This window comes from Callorhinus ursinus, unplaced genomic scaffold (genome assembly GCF_003265705.2).
Source record: "Callorhinus ursinus isolate GAN/ISIS: 27379988/994484 unplaced genomic scaffold, GSC_fseal_2.0 scaffold28, whole genome shotgun sequence".
Classification (NCBI taxonomy): Eukaryota; Metazoa; Chordata; class Mammalia; order Carnivora; family Otariidae; genus Callorhinus; species Callorhinus ursinus.
In genome coordinates, this window is record NW_027397090.1 from 3,486,784 (window position 1) to 3,513,385 (window position 26,602).

The following is a 26,602-nucleotide window of genomic DNA, read 5'->3' on the forward strand; positions in this document are numbered from 1 at the left end:
GGTTGCACCAGCTTGCATTCCCACCAACAGTGTAGGAGGGTTCCCCTTTCTCCACATCCCCGCCAACATCTGTCGTTCCCTGACTTGTTAATTTTAGCCATTCTGACGGGTGTGAGGTGGTATCTCATTGAGGTTTTGATTTGGATTTCCCTGATGCCGAGCGATGTGGAGCACTTTTTCATGTGTCTGTTGGCCATTTGGATGTCTTCTTTGGAAAAATGTCTGTTCGTGTCTTCTGCCCATTTTTTGATTGGATCATTTGTTCTTTGGGTGTTGAGTTTGATAAGTTCTTTATAGATTTTGGATACTAGCCCTTTATCTGATATGTCATTTGCAAATATTTTCTCCCATCCTGTCGGTTGTCTTTTGGTTTTGTGGACTGTTTCTTTTGCTGTGCAAAAGCTTTTTATCTTGATGAAATCCCAAGAGTTCATTTTTGCCCTGGCTTCCCTTGCCTTTGGCGATGTTTCCAGGAAGAAGTTGCTGCGGCTGAGGTCGAAGAGGTTGCTGCGTGTGTTCTCCTTTAGGATTTTGATGGACTCCTGTCTCACGTTTAGGTCTTTCAACCATTTGGAGTCTATTTTTGTGTGTGGTGTAAGGAAATGGTCCAGTTTCATTCTTCTGCATGTGGCTGTCCAATTTTCCCAACACCATTTGTTGAAGAGACCGTCTTTTTTCCATTGGACATTCTTTCCTGCTTTGTCAGAGATGAGTTGACCATAGAGTTGAGGGTCCATTTCTGGGCTCTCGATTCTGTTCCATTGATCTAGGTGTCTGTTTTTGTGCCAGTACCATACTGTCTTGATGATGACAGCTTTGTAATAGAGCTGGAAGTCCGGAATTGTGATGCCGCCAGCTTTGCTTTTCTTTTTCAACATTCCTCTGGCTATTCGGGGTCTCTTCTGGTTCCATACAAATTTTAGGATTATTTGTTCCATTTCTTTGAAAAAAGTGGATGGTATTTTGATGGGGATTGCATTGAATGTGTAGATTGCTCTAGGTAGCATTGACATCTTCACAATGTTGATTCTCCCAATCCATGAGCATGGAACGTTTTTCCATTTCTTTGTGTCTTCTTCAATTTCTTTCATGAGTATTTTATAGTTTTCTGAGTACAGATCCTTTGCCTCTTTGGTTAAATTTATTCCTAGGTATCTTATGGTTTTGGGTGCAATTGTAAATGGGATCAACTTGTTGATTTGTCTCTCTTCTGTCTTGTTGTTGGTGTATAGGAATGCCACTGATTTCTGTGCATTGATTTTATAGCCTGCTACTTGACTGAATTCCTGTATGAGTTCTAGCAGTTTTGGGGTGGAGTCTTTTGGGTTTGCCACATACAGTATCATCTCATCTGCAAAGAGTGAGAGTTTGACTTCCTCTTTGCCGATTTGGATGCCTTTGATTTCTTTTTGTTGTCTGATTGCTGTGGCTAGGACTTCTAATACTATGTTGAATAGCAGTGGTGAGAGTGGACATCCCTGCCGCGTTCCTGACCTTAGGGGAAAAGCTCTCAGCTTTTCCCCGTTGAGAATGATATTCGCTGTAGGTTTTTCATAGATGGCTTTTATGATATTGAGGTAGGTACCCTCTATCCCTATACTCTGAAGAGTTTTGATCAAGAAAGGATGCTGTACTTTGTCAAATGCTTTTTCTGCATCTATTGAGAGGATCATATGATTCTTGTTCTTTCTTTTGTTAATGTATTGTATCACGTTGATTGATTTGCGGATGTTGAACCAGCCTTGCAGCCCAGGGATAAATCCCACTTGGTCGTGGTGAATAATCCTTTTAATGTACTGTTGGATCCTATTGGCTAGTATTTTGGTGAGAATTTTTGCATCCATGTTCATCAAGGATATTGGTCTGTAATTCTCCTTTTTGATGGGGTCTTTGTCTGGTTTGGGGATCAAGGTAATGGTGGCCTCATAAAATGAGTTTGGAAGTTTTCCTTCCATTTCTATTTTTTGGAACCGTTTCAGGAGAATAGGTATGAATTCTTCTTGAAATGTCTGATAGAATTCCCCTGGGAAGCCATCTGGTCCCGGGCTTTTGTTTGTTGGGAGATTTTTGATGACTGCTTCAATTTCCTTAGCGCTTATAGGTCTGTTCAGGTTTTCTATTTCTTCCTGGTTCAATTTTGGTAGTTGATACATCTCTAGGAATGCACCCATTTCTTCCAGGTTATCTAATTTGCTGGCATACAGTTGCTCGTAATATGTTCTTAGAATTGTTTGTATTTCCTCGGTGTTGGTTGCGATCTCTCCTCTTTCATTCATGATTTTGTTGCTTTGGGTCATTTCTCTTTTCTTTTTGATCAGTCTGGCCAGCGGTTTATCCATCTTGTTAATTCTTTCAAAGAACCAGCTCCTAGTTTCGTTGATCTGTTCTATTGTTCTTTTGGTTTCTATTTCATTGATTTCTGCTCTGATCTTTATTATTTCTCTTCTCCTGCTGGGTTTAGGCTTTATTTGCTGTTCTTTCTCTAGCTCCTTTAAGGTGTAGGGTTAGGTTTTGTATTTGTGACCTTTCTTGTTTCTTGAGAAAGGCTTGTATTGCTATATACTTTCTTCTCAGGACTGCCTTTGCTGTATCCCAAAGATTTTGAACAGTTTTGTTTTCATTTTCATTGGTTTCCATGACTTTTTTTAATTCTTCTTTAATTTTCTGGTTGACCCATTCATTCTTTAGTAGGATGCTCTTTAGCCTCCATGTATTTGAGTTCTTTCCGACTTTCCTTTTGTGATTGAGTTCCAGTTTCAAAGCATCGTGGTCTGAAAATATGCAGGGAATGATCCCAATCTTTTGGTACCGGTTCAGACCTGATTTGTGACCTAGGATGTGATCAATTCTGGAGAATGTTCCATGGGCACTGGAGAAGAATGTGTATTCCGTTGCTTTGGGATGGAATGTTCTGAATATGTCTGTAAAGTCCATTTGGTCCAGTGTTTCATTTAAAGTCTTTATTTCCTTGTTGATCTTTTGCTTAGATGATCTGTCCATTTCAGTGAGGGGGGTGTTAAAGTCCCCCACTATTATTGTATTGTTGTCAATGTGTTTCTTTGCTTTTGTTATTAATTGCCTTATATAATTGGCTGCTCCCACGTTAGGGGCATAGATATTTACAATTGTTAGATCTTCTTGTTGGATAGACCCTTGAAGTAGGATATAGTGTCCTTCCTCATCTCTTATTACAGTCTTTGTTTTAAAATCTAATTTGTCTGGTATAAGGATTGCCACCCCAGCTTTCTTTTGGTGTCCATTAGCATGGTAAATGGTTTTCCACCCCCTCACTTTCAATCTGGGGTTGTCTTTGGGTCTAAAATGTGTCTCTTGCAGACAGCACATCAATGGGTCTTGTTTTTTAATCCAATCTGATAGCCTGTGTCTTTTGATTGGGGCATTTAGCCCATTTACATTCAGGGTAACTATGGAAAGGTATGAATTTAGTGCCATTGTATTGCCTGTAAGGTGACTGTTACTGTATATTGTCTGCGTTCCTTTCTGATCTATGCTGCTTTTAGGCTCTCTCTTTGCTTAGAGGACCTCTTTCAATATTTCTTGTAGGGCTGGTTTTGTGTTTGCAAATTCCTTTAGTTTTTGTTTGTCCTGGAAGCTGTTTATCTCTCCTTCTATTTTCTTTTCTTTTTTTTTTTTTTAAATATTTTATTTATTTATTTGACATAGAGAGAGAGAGAGAGACAGAGTGAGCACAAGCAGGGGGAGTGGCAGGCAGAGGCAGAGGGAGAAGCAGGCTCCCCACAGAGAAGGGGGAGTCCGATGCGGGACTCGATCCCGGGACTCCGGGATCATGACCTGAGCCGAAGGCAGTGGCTTAACCAACTGAGCCACCCAGGCGCCCTCTCCTTCTATTTTCAATGGTAGCCTAGCTGGATATAGTATTCTTGGCTGCATATTTTTCTCATTTAGTGCTCTGAAGATATCATGCCAGTCCTTTCCGGCCTGCCAGGTCTCTGTGGATAGGTCTGTTGCCAATCTAATGTTTCTACCATTGTAGGTTACATATCTCTTCTCCCGAGCTGCTTTCAGGATTTTCTCTTTGTCTCTGAGACTCGTAAGTTTTACTATTAGATGTCGGGGTGTTGACCTATTTTTATTGATTTTGAGAGGGGTTCTCTGTGCCTCCTGGATTTTGATGCCTGTTTCCTTTCCCACATTAGGGAAGTTCTCTGCTATTATTTGCTCCAGTATACCTTCTGCCCCTGTCTCTCTTTCTTCTTCTTCTGGGATCCCAATTATTCTAATGTTGTTTTGTCTGATCGTATCACTTATCTCTCGAATTCTGCCCTCGTGATCCAGTAGTTGTTTATCTCTCTTTTTCTCAGCCTCTTCAGTTTCCATCAATTGGTCTTCTATATCGCTGATTCTTTCTTCTGCCTCATTTATCCTAGCAGTTAGTGCCCCCATTTTTGATTGCACCTCATTAATAGCCTTTTTGATTTCGACTTGGTTAGATTTTCGTTCTTTTATTTCTCCAGAAAGGGTTTCTCTAATAACTTCCACACTTTTTTCAAGCCCAGCTAGTATCTTTAAAGTCATGATTCTGAACTCTAGGTCCAACATCGTACTAATGTCCATATTGAGCAGGTCCCTGGCAGACGGTACTACATCTTGTTCTTTTTGCTGAGGTGATTTTTTTCGTCTTGTCATGTTGTCCAGAGGAGAACAGATGAATGAGAGAACAGAATGCTAACAGGTTAACAACGTCTCCAGCAAATATACTCTATACAAATCAGAAAAGACCTGAAACCAGGGGACAAGAAAGGGAAAGAAAGAAGAGGAAAAAAAAGGAAAAAGAAAAAGATGAAAACAAACAAAAACAGAACAAAACAAGGAAAACCAGAATATGATCAAATATGATCAGGCTAGTGCATAGATCAGTGCCACACACTAGCTTTTGGCCATATTTTAGTCTGTTAGAAGAAAGTGCCTGCTAAAGTTTTAAAGGAAGAAAGACTTATATATGTACAAAATAAGGGTTGATACAATGAAGGGATGGCAGATGACTGTAAAGATGAAAATTATAAAAGATTTTATAAAAGGAATTGATAAGATAAGAAGTTGTTTTTAAAAAGAAAGGAGAAGATTTAAAAAGAAAAAGAAAAAAGGAGAGAATGTGATCAGGCAGGAGACTAGAACAAAGCCATACACTCGTGATTTAGGGTATATTTTGATCTGTTAGAAGAAATTGTATCTCAACATTTTAAAGAGAGAACAACTTATTTATATATGCCAAAAATAAGGATAAGTCCTATGAAGGGATAAAAATATGACTCTAAAAATGAAAAATAAAAAATGTTTTTTTTTAAAAAGGGATGGATAAGATGTTGTTTGAAAAAAGGAAAAAGAAAAATTAAAAAAAAAACAGTTAAAAACATTAACTTTGAAAAACTAATGAATTATGGTAAAAAAGCCATGAATTCTATGTGCAGTATTCCCCTAGCGCTGGAGTTCTCCCGTTCTCCTTGATCGGTAAACTTGGTCTTGGCTTGCTGGCGGTTCGTGCTGATCTTCTGGGGGAGGGGCCTGTTACCGTGGTTCCCAAATGTCTTTGCCGGAAGCGGAATTGCCCCGCCCTTGTCGGTCCGGGCTAAGCAAGCTGCTCTGGTTTGCTCTCAGGAGCTTTTGTTCCCTACAAGCCCTGGAGGACCAGGATGAAAATGGTGGCCTCCCAATCTTTGCCCAGAGGAGCTGAGAACTTGGGGCCCTGCTCCTCAGTGTGCCCCCAGAGAAAAGCAGTCACTCCCGTGTCCCCGGTCTCTGGCCGCACTCCGTGCTCACCCGGCCTGTGACCGAGGGTTTCTATCTCTGGCACCCGACCCCGTGTGGAGTCTCCAAACCCAGCAGATCCCTGCGGTGCGCTCCCGCGCCGCTCCTCCTGGGGGAGGAAGGGGAGCCTCCCCGGATCTGCAGCCTGTTGGGTCCCTGCTGGAGGAGCAGTGGCCCGACTGGGCCGCAGATCACAGTTTATGGCCACCCCGAGCTGAGAGCCCGCGCCTCGGCTCCATCTCTGCAGCCGGCTTCCCCGCTCCGATACCTGGGAGCTCTGCCGCACTCAGGAACCCCCGGCCTTTCTGTGACCCCGAGGGTCCTGAGACCACACTGTCCCACGAGGGTTCCACCCCCCGCTTAGCCACTGGAGCGACGTCCCTCCGCGGAGCCGACTTCTAAAAGGTCCGATTTTGTGCTCCGCGGCTCTAGCACTTGCCAGAAGCGCCCAACGGAGGCCCCCTCCCCCGCCGTCTATCCTCCCGAATATCGCCTCGGATTCACTTCTCCGCACGTCCTACCTTCCAGTAAGTGGTCGTTTCTCTGTTCAGAGAGCTGTTGCTACTCTCTTCTTTGATCTCCTGTTGAGTTCGTAGGTGTTCAGAATGGTTTAATCCCCATTCAGCTGAATTCCTGAGACCAGACGAAATCCAGGTCTCCTACTCCTCCGCCATCTTGCTCCGCCCCCCTTATTTATTTATTTATTTATTTATTTATTTATTTATTTATTTCTGAGCTCAATCATTTATGATGTTTCTATGAAAATTCTGAGCTCTGAACAACAGTTTAGAGAATAAACCTTTATTACCTAAATGTTTCTTAGATTGGGGGCTGCCTGTAGTGATATAAATTCAAAGCCATTTTATTATTTTTAAGTTTTCAACTGAAGTGTAGTTGAGATAAAATATTATATTACTTTCAGTTGTACAACAGTGATTCAACAATTATGTACATTATAAAGTGCCCACCACGCTACGTATTGTCACCATCTGCCCACCATACAAAATTATTACAATATTATTGACTATATTCCCTGTGCTGTACTTTCCATCTTGGTGACTTACTTATTTTATAACTGGAAGTTTGTACCTCGTAATCCCCTTCATATTTGAACTCATCGTCCTATCCCCTGCCCTCTGGTAACTGCCAGTTTGATCTCTGTAGTTATAAATTTACTTGTTTGTTCATTTATCTTTTTTTTTGGATTCCACATAAAAGTGAAATCATATGGTATTGGTCTTTCCCTGTCTGACTTATTTCACTTAGCATAGTACCCTCTAGGTCCATCCATGTTGTCATGAATGACAAGATTTCATTCTTTTTTTATGCATAAGTAACATTCCATTGTATGAATATACCACATCTTCTTTGGCCATTCATCTGTCAATGGACACATGGGCTGCTTCCATAATTTGGCTATTGTAAAGAATGCTGCTATAAATTTAGGAGGGGTATATCTTTTCACATTAGTGTTTTCATTTTTCTTTGAATAAATACACAGATGTGGAATTAATGGATAATATGGTATTTCAATTTTTAATTTTTGGACGAATCTCTAGACTGTTTTCCATAGTGGCTGTACCAATTTACATTCCTACCAATAGTGCACAAGGATTCCCTTTTCTCTACATCCTCACCAATACCTGCCATTTCTTTTTTCCTTTTTTTTTTTGAAGATTTTATTTATTTATTTGACAGAAAGAGAGACAGTGAGAGAGGGAACACAAGCAGGGGGAGTGGGAGAGGGAGAAGCAGGCTTCCCGTGGTGCAGGGAGCCCGATGTGGGGCCCAATCCCAGGACCCTGCAATTCTGACCTGAGCCGAAGGCAGATGCCCAATGACTGAGGCACCCAGGTGCCCCCCTGCCATTTCTTGTCTCTTTGGTACTAGTCATTCTGACCAGTCTAAGGTAGATATCTCATTGTGGTTTTGATTTGCATTTCCCTGATGAGTAATAATGTTGAATATCTTTTCATGTGACTGTAGGCCATCCGCATGTCTTTGGAAAAATGTCTATTCCAGACCTCTGCCCATTTTGCAATCAGATTGTTTTTTTGTTAAGTTGTATGAGTTCTTTATATATTTTGGGTATTAACCCCTTATTGGATATTTCATTTGCAACTATCTTCTATTCAGTAGGTTGTCCTTTTGTTTTATTGATAGTTTCCTTTGCTGTGCAAAAGCTTTGTAGTTTGATGTAGTTCCAATTATTTATTTTTTGCTTTTGTTCCTCTTACGTGAGAAGACAGATCCAGAAAAATATTGCTAATAAGTTTTGCTGATACATATTGTGATGTTCAAGAGTTTATTGCCTGTATTTTCTTTTAGGAGTTTTATGGTTTCAGGTCTTACATTTAAGCCTTTAATCCATTTCTAGTTTATTTTTGTGTATGGTGTAAGAAAGTGGTCCAGTTTCATTCTTTGGCATGTGGCTGTCCAGTTTTCCCAACACCATTTATTGAAGACACTGTCTCTTCCCCATTGAATATTCTTGCCTCCTTTGTTATAGATTAATTAACTATGTAAGCATGGGTTTATTTCTAGGGTCTCTATTTTGTTCCGTCGATCTATGTGTCTATTTTTGTGCCATTACCATACCATTTTGATTACCGTAGATTTATAGTATAGTTTGAAATGTGAGAAAGGCATCCTATTTTTATCTTACCTCTAGCTTCATACAGAATCTCTTACATGTTCTGGAACATAACTCTGGTCTCTGATGAAAGAATCTTCCCCTCCTTCTTTTCTTCCTTTCTTCCTTTTCCCAACCTACATTTTTCTAAAACATAGCTTAGATGTCTTACTCCAACTAAAGTTCTTTTTTTAATGAAGAGAAATGAAGGGTAGGAAAAATTAAAAGAGAAAAATATAGTAGAAAGATTAGGTCACAACATATGTGTGTTAAGATTGTTTCTATTTTCTAGAAGGCCAGCAGCAATTTGGCAGAAGTTCATATCATGGGGTGATCCCCAAAGGCACTGCCCGTCACAAGTTACATCTCCTATATTGATTTATTGCAAAATCTGTACACCCTGGGTACACAGTCTTTTGCCAAAGGCAGTTTGTTAATTTCCAGATTGTTTTCTATTGTTTCCAAGTTTAACAACCTACATTTATCTTTGCTTCTAAGGATCTGCAGGAACCGTGGGACCTATAAAGATGGCTTTGATATTTCTTTAGAATTCAGAACTCACTATTGGCTTTCCCTTGGACTGACCCCCACAGGATGAGTTCAGCAATGCAAAGCAAACCCCGGGGACATCCATGTTGTCATTCCACACAGGAAGAGGAAGCTGGAAAGACTTAGGCAGTTTTGGCTACCAGCCTGGATTTTTATTTCAAACAATTTTGTGAGGATGATAAATAAAAAGTTAATTGTGTAAAGGTAAGGAATGAGCGAATTATGGAGGAACCAACCGCATACAAAGGTAATATTAGGCCTTGGTGTGCCATCTCTGCCCTACCCTCACCCTGTCCAGTGCTTTGGTGTATTTTTTTACTACTCTGATACCATTGGGCAGTCAAATGTGAATGAAATAAAATCTAGTTGGTAAATTGCTTATTTAGGTCGCTAAATTTTCCCTGTAATTTTTGTGCCTCTTCATTTCTTAGTATGACAGCTAATGTTTTAGGAAGGTACCTTGGAATTCACGCTTTTTTCCACCCAGTTTATAACCTAGGAGAAAACCTGCACCCAAGTTTTATAATCTAGATATTGCAAAACTGGAAGGCAACACAAAGATTCACTACGCAGGACAGGACGTGTGTGGCTTGGTGAAGGAAGGATGGCAGACATGATGAGCCCCACACGTGGAAAACTTCTACCAGGCACATCTAGGGTTCAGGTCAAATACAGGAGGAGGCACAAGCCTCAGAATGGCTGCAAGATGCACCCAGCTTGGACCAGCCACCCTTTGAGTACCTTCTCAGGGAGGATGTGTTGATGTACTTTTTTTTGTAAGACTATTTTTTTTTTAGAGGAGTTTTAGGTTTACGACAAAATAGAGGGGAAGGTACAGAGATTTCCCATGGACTCTGCCCCCACACATGCATAGGGTCCCCCATTATCAACATCAATCACCAGAATCGTAGTTTTTTTTTTTTTTAACCAAAGATAAACCTATATAGACATATCATTTTCACCCAAAGTCTCTAGTTTACCTTAGGGTTCTCTCTTGCTGTTGTACATTCTATGGGTTTGGACCAATATATAATAATACATAGCTGTCATTATAATATCATACAGAATATTTTCACTGCTCTAAAATCCTCTGTGCTCCATCTATTCATCTCTACCTGCCCACCACCCCTGGCGACCACTGACCTTTTACTGTCTCCACCATAGTTTCGCCTTTTCCAAAATGTCTTATAGTTGGAATCATACAATATGTAGCCTTTTCAGGTCAGCTTCCTTCACTTAGTAATATGCATTTACACTTCCTCCATGTCTTTTCATGGCTTGATAGCTCATCTCTTTTTAGCACTGAATAGTATTTCATTGTCTGGATGTGTTGATGAACTTTTGAGACTGGAAATCCTAAGAACCATCATCCTTAATCCACTGAGGAAATCTCAAACCCAATTAAAGAAATTTATAGTTTTTTAAACCGTGCTTACAAGATCACTAATAATTTCTACAATCTCTGCAAAAAAAAAAAAATCTTAAAATGCTGGTGTTCTGTTTTGATTGGCTGAGGCTGAGACATTAACTAACCTAATGGTGGTTGCCTGGTCTTGATGAAAAACCCAAGGGCTCCAGCCCACTGCACCGCCCTAGGACATTGGGATTAGGGTTGTCAGATTTAGTACATCAAAGTATAGGGTTTATCTGGCAATCCTACTTAGAATAAAGGCCCCACACATCTAGTAATGGTGGTATCAGAAAATCTAATGGAAAGCGAACTCCACATTTACTAGTGATAATGCCAACTTTCCACCACCCTCCCACCCCGCCCCCACCCCCAATTCAATGTATTCTCTCATTTATCTTGTTCTGATTAGAAGTATTGAACAGCGACTATAGGTGCCTCTGGAATGAAAACAAGAGAACACAAGTGTATGGTTACTTAAAGCAAGTGTGTTCGGAAGGCCAATTCTTTCAAAGATTGGAGTCAATTGCGCAATAGGAGAAGGGTGAGAGCCACTGCATGGCAGAGTTTTCGTGGACTTGCTCAAGGACTGCCTGGGAGTGGCTCGAGGGGCAAATGAGGGCATCATTCTAAGTGGGGCTCTTGAGATTCCGCCTGCTCTCCACGCTCCAATCTGAGCTGCTCTGCTCTGGTCAATTTACATCATAGGATCCAGCCTAAGATTTCATCTGAAGAAGATGGTCTGCCGCTAAAATCCCATCTGAAACCGTTATTCTAAATTAGACATGTGCTGGCCAGTGCGGTAGCCACTAGCCTCATGTGGCTACTGAGCCCTGGAAATGTGGCTAGAACAACTTGAGTTGTGTTGTTAATGTAAAATAAACATCAGATCGCAAAGACTTCATTAAGGAGGGCATGTACTGCACGGAGCACTGGGTGTTATACACCAACAATGAATCATGGAACACTACATCAAAAACTAATGATGTAATGTATGGTGATTAACATAACAATAAAAAAATTAAAAAAAGAAAAAAGTCAATTTTTGCATTGATTACATGTTCAAATGATTATATTTTGGATATATTAACTAAATACATATATTATGAAAATGAATTTTACCCGTTTATTTTTATTCTTTAAAATGTGACCACTGAAAAATTTAAAAAAAATGTGTATATGGCTTGCATTATGTTTCATTTGGATAGTGCTGATACACCATGTTGTGAGTTACTTAAAAGAAATTCTCGGTGTGGTATGAATAGGACGTGACCACTCTCAGGCTAAGTTTAGATTGTCCACTAGCCTAAGCACTTTGTAGCTAAGAGTAATTTAATGTTTATGTCACGGATAGTCACTCTAAAACAATAAAAAATTGAGTATTCCGAGGTTTTTTTCTTCTTGGCATTAAGACTTATTTTTTTGCGGGGGGAGGGGGTTAAGATTGCAAGCAGCTGAAGAGAGCGGTGGCGGGGGCGTGACATTGACCCCACATATCAGAGGAACCCACAGGTGGCTCCCGAGCTGAAGATCAAGACCAGCCACGCCCCGCGGGCAGGTATCCTGGCTCAGTTTAGCAGCCCGACCATTCACCTGACCGATACGTTTTCTCCGAGCAGCAACTTCCGCTCTGTCAACTTCGCTTTCTCCTGTAGCTTTTTCTGCTCCTCTGCTTGTGGCTTCTCGAGCTTTTTCTGATTCTGACAGAAGCTTCTCCTCTCTTTTTCTTTCTCTCTCCAATTCTTCTTGTTCTTTGTCTTTCCTTGGCTCTGCTCTCTGCCTCTCCTCTGCCTCCTTTCTCTTGGTGCTTTGATCTTCTTTGTTCTTCCAGCTCCTGAAGTTTCTGCCCCTCGAGCTGCTGTGTCTTCAGCGAGGCGAGGCGTCCCTCAGGTGTTTGGAATCAAGAGGAAGAGCGGCCTGGGGCTCCTAGCCTCCCCAGACGAGCTTCAGGCGGCTCAGGGTGCTCGGCGCTTGGATGAAGCCCACATACAAACTCGCGGTATGTGACCTTGGCCTGGAAGTTCAAGTGTCCCCGAAACGGAAGGTGTGGAAGTTCTGGCCTGTCATCTCCTCCTGTTGTGGGTCCAGCGTGGGGATGTCCATGTTCTCCATCTCCCCACACTTCTCAGGTACCTTGACCAGGACCTCCTTGCTGGGCTGACTCTTGGGGCAAACAATGTGCAGGGTAGCTGCTCCAGGTGACTCGTGCCTGGCCTCTCTCTGGCGAGCATTTCATTCTCTTCCTTTGTGTCATGGAAGAAAGAGTCCCCTGGCATGTGGGGAAATTGATTTTGAACTTGGCGGCAGCACCTTGAAGACTCCAGAAGCCTCCAAGCTTCACGACTTTGCCGTGGAGGCAGGCCAGGAAAGACGTGACCAGATTCTTGCCTACATTGCCCTCCAAGTAGATGAGGTCCGTGGTGCCCTTGGAAATCCACAGGGTGGAGAACTGGCGATTGTGCACCATGGCCTTAAGCTTTTCCAGCCCCTGCCTGCTGGACATGGACTTCCCCTGCTGCTTCAGCCGTGGAGGGCGACGCTGATTGTTACCTTCATGATGGGCTGGAGATAGAGGCCTACGGAGGACAGAGCTCCACTGTCCCAGACGTGTCGTGGACTATAGTAGCTGCTGCCTTAGCCCAGCAGGCATGGATGGACTCCCTGCCTGGCACCACCACCGTTTGCTGGAGGTGCCCTTGGAGCCACTGGCCGCCGCGACTGCTTATCCCTGTGACCATCTAAGTGGTAGGGATACAAAGGTGAGTGAGTTGGGGCACCTGGGTGGCTCAGTCAGTTAAGCAGCTGCCTTCGGCTTGGGTCATGATCTCAGGGTCCTGGGGTCGAGCCCCATGTTGGGCTCCCTGCTCAGCGAGGAGTCTGCTTCTCCCTTTCCTTCCACCCCTCCTACCCCCACTCATGCTCTCTCTCTCTCTCTAATAAATAAATAAATAGATTAAAAAACAAAAACAAAAAACAAAGGTGGGACATATTAATTTGTGCCTTTGAGGACCTCAGTCTAAAGAGAGAGAGAGATAAAGAATAAATAACATAAAACATGCCCTCTGGGCTCCAGGGCCCTGGCTGCCTTGTTCACAGTTGAATCCTTGTCTGGGCCATACTGCAGGAGAAACATTTGTTGAAGAACTAAGTAGATGGATGAATGCAGAGTACTAAAGGAACACAGAATAGAGGGATTAAGGATGGCTTTGTAGAGGAAATATTGACTGTAATGGATTAGAAAGAGGTAGCCATGCACAGTAGGCTGGAGAAAGTATTCAGGAATGAGAAAGGGCAAGGTTGGCTCAGGTTTACAGAAACTAATTTTGCCTGGATTTAGAAGGTGGTGGAGAAGGTGGTGAGGGGTGAGGTGAGTCCCAGGATGAAGAACCTCTATGAGGTTCTAAGTAACTCTGCAGAGTTACTAAGTCAAGATTCTATTCTAAAATCAATGGAAAGAGAGTCATTTTATTTAAAAAGATTGTTTCATTTATTTGAGAGAGAGAACATGAGTGAGTGTGAGGGAGGAACAGAGAGAGAGGTACCAGCAGACTCCTTGTTGAGTGCAGAGCCTGATGCAGGGCTTGATCCTGGGACCCTGAGATCATGACCTGAGCCAAAACCAAGAATTGTACGCTTAACTGTGCTGGGGGCATGCAGGTGCCCCCAGTGGAGAGTCATTTTTTTTTAAGTAATCTTTTTTTTTTTAAAGATTTTATTTATTTATTTATTTGATAGGGACACAGTGGGAGAGGGAACACAAGCAGGGGGAGTGGGAGAGGGAGAAACAGGCTTCTTGCTGAGTAGGGTGCCCAACATGGGGCTCGATCCCAGGACCCTGGGATCATGACCTGGGCTCAAGGCAGACGCTTAACAACTGAGCCACCCAGGCACCCTGGAGAGTCATTTTTAAGCAGAGAAGTATCATTATGGTATTTGTCACATAGAAAGATCAATCTGAGAACATAATAGAGGACTGGTTGGTTATAGAGTGGCTAATACTGGAAGTAAGAAAGTCAGAGACTGGTGAATAACTCAGGTAAGGGGACATACAAGTCTGAACTAAGGCAGTAATACTACAAAGCAAAGAGGGGAGAGAGAGAATTAAGAGATAGGCATGGATTTGACAGGACTTGAGGACAAATCGAATGTGAGGGTTGAGACAGGAGGATAAGAGGGAAATGACCATGTTCCTGCCTCAGGCAACTGGGTCAGTGGTGGAACCATTCATCAAGATGGGGAGCATAGAAAAAGGTGTCTATGAATGGGGTGAGGTGGGCTGGAGAAAAATGCATTTACATTTCAAGTTCAAGGTGTTGAGCAACTCATTAGATTAACAGGCAATTGGATGTATGGAACTAGAGCTCAGGAAAACCATTTGGGAAAGAGAAGTAGATTTGGGGCATTAAGACATAAGTGATAATGGAAGCCACCTTCAATCTGGAGAAGACTATATTCCTGTGTACTTGGGAAGCACCTGGGGAGAAGTCATTTTAAAATATCATCAAGATGGTACTTAGGAAGGTCAATTTAGTGGGTAGACAGCAAGGGTGGCTGATGATCTTCTCCCAGTGTGGGGAAGGAGCTGATTTCTCATCTCCATTCTTGATGTTTCTATGTAGTCAACTAACTGCTCCAAGATGAATCATTTTGGAAGGGAAAGGAAGCAAGATTAGAAGCAGGCTCTAACAGGTTGGCCTTTGCTTATTTCATTTAAAAGTATTAAGTACCAAAAAACCCAAAACAAACACTCTAAAATGTACCGACCCCCTAGGCATTTGTATTAGCAGAAGGATAGTTTAGGGCATAATGCTTTGCTAAGAATCTGATTATCCATTATAACACACATACATTAAAAAAAAAATCATATATGATTTCAGATTTTGACCTAACCCATACACTCCACATACTGAAATGGTAGAATAAATATAAAAAGAACCAAAAATAAATAAAGGCTAGGTGGGCTCAAAAATAAGATGAAATCACTTTGGACCAGAAAAGGAATATAAATATATAATAGTTGTCTGATTCATGCCACCCACCTGCTTTGCTCTGGGTCTAGATATAGGGGATGGTGGCTGTGAGTTTAAATTTTCTATCATAATAGGAACTAAAAGTGTTTCATGTTAGATGTGGGCCAAAATCCAGGCTGAGATCTTAAAACAAGAGTCAAAGGGGGACACTGCCCCTCTAGACCTCACCCCCTGACCAGGAACTCTCTGGGGCTGCCAGTTGGGTTGCTGATGGGATCTGCGTTGTCATCAGCATCCCCTTCAGGAATGCTGGGATGTCCTATTTCTGGACTGAGTTTCAGGGTGGGAGGAACAGGCAGAGTTAACCCAAAATACTGCTAGGCTGAGAGGAGTAAGGATAAAGAGGGAGAGAGAAGAGGGGAGTGAAGGATGAAATTTCCCATTCAGAAGGAACTCAAGACCAAAAATCCAAAATATATGGAGAAAATGAACACTAAGATGATAAACACAATCAACAATTAGAACACGAATTTACTTCAAATAAAAAAAACTTCAGTTTTATAGAGAAGCTTGACAAAGTTTTAAAAGTCAGTATATTAAAGATATTCAAAAAATAAAAAGACGGAATACCTATAAAGAAAGGGTCAATTAGGAAATATAAATAGGAAGATATGAAACAAAAAGAGATGGGTATAAAGAAATACTTTAAAAATTTAAAAGTAAGTTATTTAAATTAAAAAAAAACCCCTAAAATAATAGATGGGCTGAACTTTAGACTAAGTACAGAGAACAAATTAGAGAAATGGAATAGAGTGCTGATGAATTAACCTAGTATAAACCACAGCGAGTCAAAGAGGTAGAAATATAAAACAGTAGGTAGGAGACATAGAGATCAGGAAAGTCTGAGTGACATTAAATAAGGAATTCCAGAAAAGGAGATTAGAGGAAAGGGTGGAGAAGCAACATTTGGAGATATAATAATGGAGAATTTTCCAATTTGCAAAAAGACTTTAGGATTTGTTTGTTTTGTGTTCATTCAATCAGCAAACACTAAATGAGCACTTACTATGTGTTACAGTCTAGACTAGAACAGGGTATACAAAATAAATGTGACACAATCCTAGCTCTGAGGGTCTCACAGTTACTAGGCGAGATGGACATGATTAATTAAAATTAATGTAAAAAGAGCTATGATAAAGCAGTATATTACAGAACCAGAAGAAGGAAGAACATTTCTGGGAGGAGTAAGAAAAGCTTCGCGGAGGAAACGATGCCCAAGCTGGGTCTTCTAAGTTGAGAGTTGCCTACAGCATCATTCCCCAGAAAGAGGAAACACATAGACAAAAGGCACAGAGGCATGAAGGAGTATAATGAGTTTGGTAGCTGCTGAGTGGCTCTAGGTTCTAGAGCACATGGAAGGAGAGGCAAGGTCATAAGCTAAAAGGACTGGCTGGGGAAAGACCTTAATCACCTTTTAAAAATTAAAATTATTGGACATTTATTGAAGGACAAAAAGTAAATGCATAGATTGCAGAGATATAGCAATGTTCATAGATGTGATGAGTCAGGATCATAAAGATGGATTTCCCCTCCCCCAAATAAATTCAGTTAAAGCGAGTTAATGTCCAAGAGATTTTTTTTTTAAATGAAATGTGACTGTGTATAAAATTTATATAGAAAAGGGGCTGGAGGGGCGCCTGGGTGGCTCAGTCAATTAAGCTGCTGCCTTCAGCTTGGGTCGTGATCCCGGGGTCCTGGGATCAAGCCCCACATTGGGCTCCCTGCTTGGCGAGGAGCCTGCTTCTCCCTCTGTCGGCTGTTCCCCCTACCTGTGCTCGCTCTCTCTGTCAAATCAATTAATGAAATCTTAAAAACAAACAAACAATGGGGCTGGAAATAGCCAAGATAATTTTGAAAAGGATAGCAGAAATGTACTGTACCAACTACAAATATTAACCTAATAAGTTTTAACAATTAAAACACTGTAGGAGGTATTTCTTCAATGTTGAGAATAATTCACACTGATCATCTTTCCATGCCCAGCAGATGGGAATTTTTGATCACTCTGACATTACTGTACAGGATGACCTGGGGGTGGCAAGACCAGAGTCGAGGTCACATGCTGGTACTTCAGAAAGTTGACTGAGAGATGCTTAGAATGAGAGAGATCTGAGTACAGAAATGCTTAGGAGAGAAAATCAGCAGATCTTGAAGTTTACCTTTGTTGGAGAGCAGGTGGGTTGGGCAGGAGGCAAGGGGAGGATATCGTTAAGGTATTGGTTGGATAGCGGGTCCATTAACAGAAAGAGTGACTATCAGAGGAAACCCAGATTGTGTTTATTCTGGGACATGTTGATTCTAGGGTTCTCTGGGAAAGAGAAGTCGGTCTCAGGAAAGTGAGAACGGAGCTTGGGAGAGCTAGAGACAGACATCTTAAGTAGCTGTTGTAATAATAAAAATAAAACTCCCTAGGCAGATTCCAAGTTCAACAAGCTGAGGAGGACAGAGCAGGTGGGAAGCACCTCCTGGGGGGAGACGATGCTTGTATCTGGGCCTGGAAGGCTGGGAGGGTCTGAAGAGACGGCAGGATAGTGCAGGGGGGCGGTCCAGGGGAGAGGTGCTGATGCTGGAGAGGATTGGCCGGGTTGGCAAGCGAGAGAAAGCTCTGCAGGTGATGAAAACAGAGGGGCCAGGCACAAAGGAATCCTCATCTTCCCATCTACACGGGCAAAACGACAGATACACCCTCACCTTTGCATTTGTCGCAGGTCGGGTGGCATCTCTCACACGTCCGTGTGCCTTGCTCTGCATAGTAATGCTCTGGGCAGGTGCGATGACACTCTCCCTTGATGCGGAGCAGAAAGAAAAACGAATCGCAAGACAGGCAGTCGGTGGGCCGCGGGCCCTGGCATGCCTTGCAGCTCTTGCTGCACCTCTTGCACCGTCCCGTGGAGATTTCTGCGTAATATCTGAAACCAAGCGGGGAAACAAAGACTGAATAAGCTTTGCTCTTAAGTTGGGTGTGGTGGAAAAATCAGGGTGAGTCGCATGGGGTGTTCGGTTCCAGGCTGGGTGACTTAAGACTCTACTTGTTACCGTTACTCAGTAGATACGTTACTATGGGCACACCTCATATTATTACACTTAGCTTTATTGCGCTTCGCAGCTACTGCACATTGGGGCAAGTCTTTCAGTGCTGTTTTTCCAATACCACTTGCTCACTTCATGTTTCTGTCACATTTTGGTAATTCTTGCAATATTTCAAACTTTTTCATTATTATTATAATACTTGTTATGGACATCTGTGATCAGTGATTACTGAAAGCTCAGATGATGGTTAGCATTTTTTGGCAATTAAGTATTTTTTAATTTAGGTATGTAGATTGCTCTTTTAGACATAATGCTATTGCACACTTAATGGGCTAGAGTATCGTGTAAGCCTAACTTTTACATATATGCCCCGGGAAACTGAAAACTTCATTTGAACTTGCTCTATTGCAATATTCACTTTATTGCAGTGGTCTGGAAGTGAACTGCGGCATCTCCGAGGTATGCCTGTAGTGATACTAATAAATCTAATGACTCAGTTTTCTTACCTTTAAATTGGGTACTACAATATAAATCAGTTTTCTCATCTTTAAATTGGGCACTACAACCCCTCCCCTGCTTTTTGTGAATTTTGAATTAGGTAACACACACGAAAGGACTTAACACATGCAGTAGAACCATAATAATTATTCACTACTTTTGCCTTCTCTATACCCATGTGCTTCTCCACTGGAAGATTCAAACTTCACGTTTTGTTGACTGGGATCAGGGTATGGAAGATGTTTTTGATGTACCTCTGAGTGATTCTTCGAGTTTCGCAATTTTAAAAAACATCTCCTATCTTGGGGGACGTCTGGGGGTGGCTCAGTTGGTTAAGTGTTTGCCTTTGGCTCAGGTCATGATCCCAGGGTCCTGGGATCGAGCCCCCACATCGGGCTCAGCTGGGAGTCTGCTTCTCCCTCTGCCTCTGCCCCTCCCCCTGCTTGTGCACGCTGTCTCTCTCTCTTCCTCTGACAAATAAATAAATAAAATCTATCTTGAAATAGAAAAATGACATAAATGATGCTAATGTTTACATCATAATAGATGTAACCTCTGAAAAAACTTTTGGAGGCTAAATATAACCATAATCACTGTTCATTACCTTTTTACTATGTACCTGGTGGTACACTAGGGACTTCATAGACATTATTTCACCTTCTTGAACCTAAAAGGGAGACACTAGAGCCATGCAGTCTGGAGCTTGCCTTCTGGAACAAACTGCATGGGGTCAAAGCCAAGCAATTCCACTTATGAGCTGTGAAACCTTGGGCAAGTCCCACAACATCTCTGTCTCAGGTCTGTAATATGTGGCTAATGTTAGTAGCTAAAACTAAACAAGTTATTGTTGAGAAAATTGTTAGAACAGCGCCTGGCACATTATAAATCACACATATTCGTGATAATTATGAATTGTATGATTAAATCTCAAAGCAAACCTCATGATTTAGATATTATCATCCCTATTTTACGTAAGTAAAAATTAAGGCTCAGAGAATTTAGACAATTGGCTTAATGTCAAACAGCTCATGAAGTGGGCTCATGTGATTTGAACCTGTTTACCGCTATAACAAAGCAAGGCAAAGTAAATAAAAATTTTTAAAGTTAGATAGAAGAGAGAAAAGAAATCGTTGACAAAGATGAACTTCTAGACGTCATCTGACCCTTTTTGGCATCTCTGGACCCTGGCACATTGAAGCTGTCCTTGAAACTTGATGGTTTGCCCTTGGCTTCTCCGGCCTGAAACTATTTGCCGCGTGAGGTTCCCTAAAGCTTATTTCAGTTCCACTAAGTCATTGGAAACTAAAACCAGGACAAGGTAGTGCTGAGTCTGCCTCTCCCTCGCCACCTGTCCCTGACTTGAGCACTTGTACCTCAGTGGCCCAGCTTGTGGCAAATCAGGCCTTGTTTTACCTTCTGCCATTAGGAGAGGAAAAGTACTGCCGAGTCAATCAGTAAGCCTGGGGGGTGAGAGAGACAGGGTGATGAAGGGAGGACAAAGAAAGCATCAGTCAGGAACTAAAGAGCCAATAAAGGCGACAGAAGACTCGAAAGAGAAAGCTATGGGAAAAGGTAGAAACGCACACCTTTCCACACAGAAAATACAGGGGTGTGAAGTCAGAAGATCTGATTTCTCGTCTTGGCCCCACGGTGTATGAGTAGCCTTGTGACGTTGGGCAAGTCACTTAACCTCTTTGAGCCTCAATTTTGTCATCTGTAAGATGGGGAGAATAAGTGGATCTCCGAGGATTGTTGGAGAACCGAATCATAATATAAAAATATATTCTGAGTAGAAATACTTGGTAAACTCCAAAGCAGCATACATGTTCTTTACTAATGTTACTAATGTGATAGGTTGTTTTTAAGATAGATGGCCACGGGGCTCCAGGGTGGGTCAGTCAGTTAAGCATCTGCCTTTGACTCAGGTCATGATCCCAGGGTCCTGGGATCGAGTCCCGCATTGGGCTCCTTCTCAGTGGGGAGCCTGCTTCTCCCTCTGCCTGCCACTCCCCCTGCTTGGGCTCTTTCTCTCTCTGACAAATAAACAAAAATCTTTAAAAAAAAAAAAAAAACCCTGCTCTGAGGTTAAACACTAAAATAATTATGGGTGTGGGTAAAGGGTTCAGAGGATCATATTCCTGCCTTTCCGAGGCAAGGATATTTACCATATGAGATTGATGCAATGCGCATGGAACATCAATTTTATAAAAGGAACCATCGCTGTTAAATATTTCCACTTATACCTCATTAATACCCCGTTAAAGAGTTTTATGGCAGCCTGTGCCTCTCCTCCCCAGTGAGTAACTTCACATACTTCCCAATGGAAAAATTGTCTTCTTTTAATTTTTTTAAGATTTTATTTATTTATTTGACAGACAGACAGCAAGAGATGGAACACAAGCAGGGGGAGTGGGAGAGGGAGAAGCAGGCTTCCTGCAGAGCAGGGAGCCCGATGTGGGGCTCGATCCCAGGACCCTGGGATCACGACCTGAGCTGAAGGCAGACGCTTAACGACTGAGCCACCCAGGTGCCCGGAAAAATTGTCTTCTTAATCTGATGGTCTACAACTATTTAGATGACAGGATTATGCCCTTTTGTGTAAAAAGTATTTAATGACTTGATTTGGGGGAGATGGAGATTTCTTTCATTGGATCCAGATCTTTTTGGGCACTTTCTGGAATGAGGGGGAAAGGCTAAGCTGGGTGGCCCTATCCCCTCTCTTGTTGGGTAGGGCCCTTTCTTCATGGATCCATATGGCTGGTGTTTTTCAGGGCTGAGGTGTGTGACTCTGTGCTGAGCATTGTAGTAATATGTGTGAAAAATAAGAGTTTTTTTTTTTTCCAGGTGCTTATAATTTTCTTGGTAAGAAATATATAGGAAGAATCAATTCTTTTTTTTAAAAAGATTTATTTATTGGACACCTGGGTGGCTCAGTTGGTTAAGCGACTGCCTTCAGCTCAGGTCATGATCCTGGAGTCCCAGGATCGAGTCCCACATCAGGCTCCCTGCTCAGCGGGGAGTCTGCTTCTCCCTCTGACCCTCTTCCCTCTCGTGCTCTCTATCTCTCATTCTCTCTCTCTCAAATAAATAAATAAAATCGTTAAAAAAAAGATTTATTTATTTGAGAGACATTGAGAGAGAAAGAGCATGAGTGGGGGTGGAGGGGCAGAGGGAGAGGGAGAAGGAGACTCCTAGCTGAGCAGGGAGCCCGATGTGGGACTCAATCCCAGGACCCCAGGATCGTGACCTGAGCCGAAGGCAGATGCTTAACTGATTGAGCCACCCAGGTGCCCCAGGAAGAACTAATTCTTGAAGGTCAAAATCTTTGTATTTTACATCCAGGTGCTCTTCATTAGACATGTGTGGAACGAATGAGTGAATGGATGAGGGCAGTGTAAAGCACTACGGTGAGTAATGCAGGCAGGAATTACTATAGAACTGAAGGAAAGAAACGTGATGTCTCATCTGGGCAGAAGCACTGGGGAAAGTCCAAGCCTTTCAATTTGGGTCTGGAAATGCTCGGTGCCTTAGGTTACTGATTGGGAAGGAAGAATTAGCAACGGGCCTGTAATCCATCTTTCTCTTTACTGGACATTCCTGGCGGGAGAAAAGGGATGACCCACTCAAATCCTCTTTCAAATATGCTGGTAACCAGACCTTCTGATAAATACACTAAAAGTTTTTCCTAGCAAAAAATGATAGAGTTCTTATTTGTGACGTGCTTTTAGGAGCATACATCTGTGTATCTAGGTTGCTTATGTAATTAAACCTGTAAGTTGTAGATTTATGGGGGCATGGCAGGTTGGAGTATTGGTGGCGTATAAGTGGGAATATTTAATTGAAATTGTTCCCTTTGTAAAATCAATGCTCTGCATACATTGCTTAGACCTCATCTACCAAATCTGATCAGAATGAATCCTAATGCAGAAGAGGAAGAACCTACATTTATGGTCTTAGACTTCTCTAAGGGAAGAATGCTTTGCCTTTGCCTTGTGTTTGCTTGTACCTTCAAATTAGTAGTGAAGTTTGACGCATGATTCCAACTTGATGATCAACCCTTCATGTTTTCTCACTGGGTCACTCTGCCTCTCCTATGTCCTCATCCATTACTATGAATTAGTTGAAATTTTTTTTTTTAAAGATATTTATTTAAGTAATCTCTACACCCAACATGAGGCTCAAACTCATGAACCCAAGATCAAGAGTCATGTGCTCTACCGACTGAGCCAGCCAGGTGCCCCTAGCTGAAATCCTTTAGAGATCAGTAGATCTTGGTTGGAATCTGATCTTCATTTCTTCCTAGCACTGAGACTTCAACGTGGTGTTATATAACTTAGCTTCCTCATCTGCAAAATGGGTTTGCTGTTAGTGCTGCCTGCCTGGTTTGGGGACTAAATGAGGGAAACGTGTGTTGGGCACCTTACCCTTCCCGGCACTGCAGCAGGCACTGCTTTTCCAGCTGGAGCAAGCCTGGTTGGCAGGAGAGGCATTGTGTGCTGTGTCTCCCTTCACACGTCCTACAAGAGTTGTGGCAGGGGACACATTGGTGGCTGTCCTCATCAGCATAGTAGCCCTCGGGGCAGTCATGCAAGCAGGTCATGTCTGTCAAGAAAGGAAAAGAGTCTGTCTTGGTATCAAGTATGATGCATGTCTCCCAAACCTCTTCTCTGTGCTCCCTTGAGTGAACCATCGTGGGAGGGGAGGATGCAGGGGGAATGAGATGGTGTCCTTGTGAGGGTCTTGCTTCTCAGATCTGCGTGGGTTGGGGAGATAGATGCTAACCCTTTCCAGGTCTTCAGCATGTTCATCTCTTCCTTCCCTCTCTCCTACTCCCCTCCGCTGCTGCTGCTTTTAGCTGAGTGAGCTTTGTCTCATTTTCTTTCTCACGTACCTGTATTAGCCTAATCATGGAATCCCTGGAAACCTGAGGGCATGCTTCACATCTGTGATAAGATCTGCTGGAGGTGGCCAACCTCAGACCATGCCAGACTTCAAGAAGATTTATTAATCCCTGGATGCAAAATCCAGGGGAAATTTTGATGAGAGGCTGAATCCCTGCATGTTTGTAAAGTGTCTCTCCACAGACTGCTTATTAATCGCAAGGGAAAACAGTAACTCAGCAGTGGAGACATTGGATAGCACTCTGAACAGATGACCACAGTTAGCGTCACTGGTGAGGGGCAGGTGACATCCTGGCTCTCCAGGAGGACACGACATCACCTGTGAAGTATTCTGGCTGAGAATGAATCATCTCTAATTGTGGGACACCTCACACAGACTCCACTGGAGGGATAGGGACTGTATTCTTCTAAAATGTCAATATTCTATAGAAAAAAATGGCTGTGGAAATGTTTCATTTTAACGGAGCTACAGAGACCTGGCAACTAAAGCAATACCTGATTGGAGACTGGATCCTTTTCCAAGGAGGAATTGCCAAAATTATAAAACAGATGATATAGTGAAGTATTGATGTTAAATTCACTTGCATCAACAACTGTACCATGGCTATGTCAAAAAGTATCCTTAGTTTTAGGAAATACATACTAAAGTATTTATGCAAAAGGAGTCACGATGTGTATATCACATCCTCAGATGGTCAAGAAAAAATTTATTGTGGATTATGTAGGCATTACACATTGAGACAGTCAAGAGCGAGCACGTGAATGATTAAGCAAATGGGACACCCAATTAGCGGTGGGCGAAGTGGGTGAAGGGCACGTGTGTGGCGTTCTTCATACTTTTGTCTTTTCTGTAGGTTTGAAAATTTTCCAAATACAAAGTGAAAAATTAGAAAGACACCAAACATCTGGGCACCAGGTGTCATGCAAGGTGGTTTCCCAGATGGAGGGAAAGAGAGAGCCCTCCTCAGAGGACATGTGACTCACTGAAAAGAAGGTTGTCCCTCTGGCAGGCGAGACACTGGTCCTCAGCAGGCCCCGTGCAGCGGAAGCACTTAGCATGGCAGGGCTTGCATCTCAGAGCCTCCACATCCCAGTACTCAAAGGAGGCACATTCCTTGTGAGGCACGCAGTCCCCATGGTGGTTGACCAGAAGGCCCTCCTGACAGGCCGTGCAAATCCCAGGTGATGAGCAGGTCTGGCAGGACTTGTGGCAATCTGTGGGCACGGTGGGGGCAGAAGACCAAGTGAGAGAGGCCCAGGGCACCCCTAGAAGTTGTGTTCACATCCCTTTCCCTTTTCTTTCAGAGATTTCTAGGGCTCTGGGTCCAGGGCATGGGGGCCACTAGTTGGGTAGAGCCCTTGGCCTCTGGGTAGAGCATTCTTATCAAATGAGAAGAAAAATGGCCATTTCACATTCTCTGTAATATCTAGAGAACCCCTTCTTGCCACATCCAGAAATATTAGACTCAGTGTAGTTACCAAAACTGCAACAAAACAATAAGCAATTCTGTAGGGTATGGTCATACACTGGTCTGTAGCTTGCTTACCCCATAACTCTTACTCTGTGGTGCTCCACTGACCTCCCAGAACAACTCGAGCTTATCACTAACAACAGTTGTTGGGATGTACTGTAATTTGCCTGTTGATCAAAAAAAGGCCTCTTTTGTATTCATTGATGAGTGCACAGTACCTGTGAGAGGACCTGGCATGTAACAGGCACTCAGTAACTTTTCTTAGACAAATAAAATCAAAACAATTCATTCCTACCTCGGGGTTTTAGCAATTGCCGTTCTCTCTGCCTAGAGTATAGGCAGAGTGTGGTTCTCCTAGATATATGTGTGGCTTGTTCCCTCTGTTTTTCTATGATGTCTTCAGGATGCCTTCACTCTAATTTCAACTCCATCCTGTCCAGCTTCCTGTTCCCCTGCCCTGACTTACTTTTCCTTTTGACTTACCTTTTTTAGGGTCTGTCTCCCCCCGCCCCGTATTCTGTCTGTAGTGTCCCCTGCTTTTCCCTAGGCCTAGAGGAGCACACAGCACATAGGAGGCCCCCAGGAAGTGCTCCCTGAATGAACAGACACATGGCATTCTGGTCATCTCATGTTATCTAGATCAGGAAATTGAGGCTGAAGGTGCTAAGTCACTGGGCTGGAAACGGGCAGGGTTAGACGTTGAACCCAGGAGCTTAGTCAGAGTTCTTGCTGTTTCTGCCCCTGTGCCTGGGGGTAGGGGTGGGATTCTTAGAGGTGCCTACGCTCTCTCATAGAGGATAATTTGGATGATCCAAATGGATCCCAAGCCCTTGTGTTTCTTGGAAGAGATCCTGCTTGGTTCTGGATGCTTCTCCACATCTACTCAAATCTTAATTTTTCAAGTCAGGTCCTTTGTTTCTTCTTTCTGGAAAGTCCGGTGGCCACCCTGTTTCTTCCAGTACCAGCTTCCCTCAGCCTGCCTTTGGACTGGTGGAAGGAGCCATCACCTTGTAGGGAAAGCCCTCAAGTTAGTTCCCTATGGTTGAGTTGGTCTGAGGGGAGCCCAGGCATCTGTACAGTGGTATTTTTTTTTTTTTAACTCTCCAGGTGATTCTAATGGGCAACCAGGGATGGGATCCAGGGGCCTCTCTCAATGAGAAAATTAAATCAAGTAAATGCACTGTGAGGCCTGCAAAGTTCTCTGTATGGCAAATTACCTTTATTATTGAACACCAGAGAAAGGCAGAAATTGACCCTTAGTTCCTGTCTGAGTACAGGCATGACGGGCTTTGGCC

The 26,602-nt window shown here is 42.7% G+C and overlaps 1 protein-coding gene and 1 pseudogene across 3 annotated transcripts in view; both read right to left on the reverse strand.

Moving 5' to 3' along the window:
• The window catches only part of PCSK5 (proprotein convertase subtilisin/kexin type 5), a 465,096-nt gene that overhangs the window by 8,152 nt on the left and 430,342 nt on the right, over window positions 1–26,602 (reverse strand). For all 3 annotated transcript variants that reach the window (XM_073878061.1, XM_025891381.2, XM_073878060.1), the window contains 3 exons: window positions 24,820–25,050; window positions 23,359–23,536; window positions 18,098–18,315 (listed from right to left, as the gene is read on the reverse strand). In XM_073878061.1, coding sequence (XP_073734162.1) covers window positions 18,098–18,315; window positions 23,359–23,536; window positions 24,820–25,050 — 627 coding nt within the window. The remainder of the gene's footprint in view (window positions 1–18,097; window positions 18,316–23,358; window positions 23,537–24,819; window positions 25,051–26,602) is intronic.
• On the reverse strand, window positions 11,966–13,114 carry LOC141370206 (A-kinase anchor protein 17A pseudogene; annotated as a pseudogene).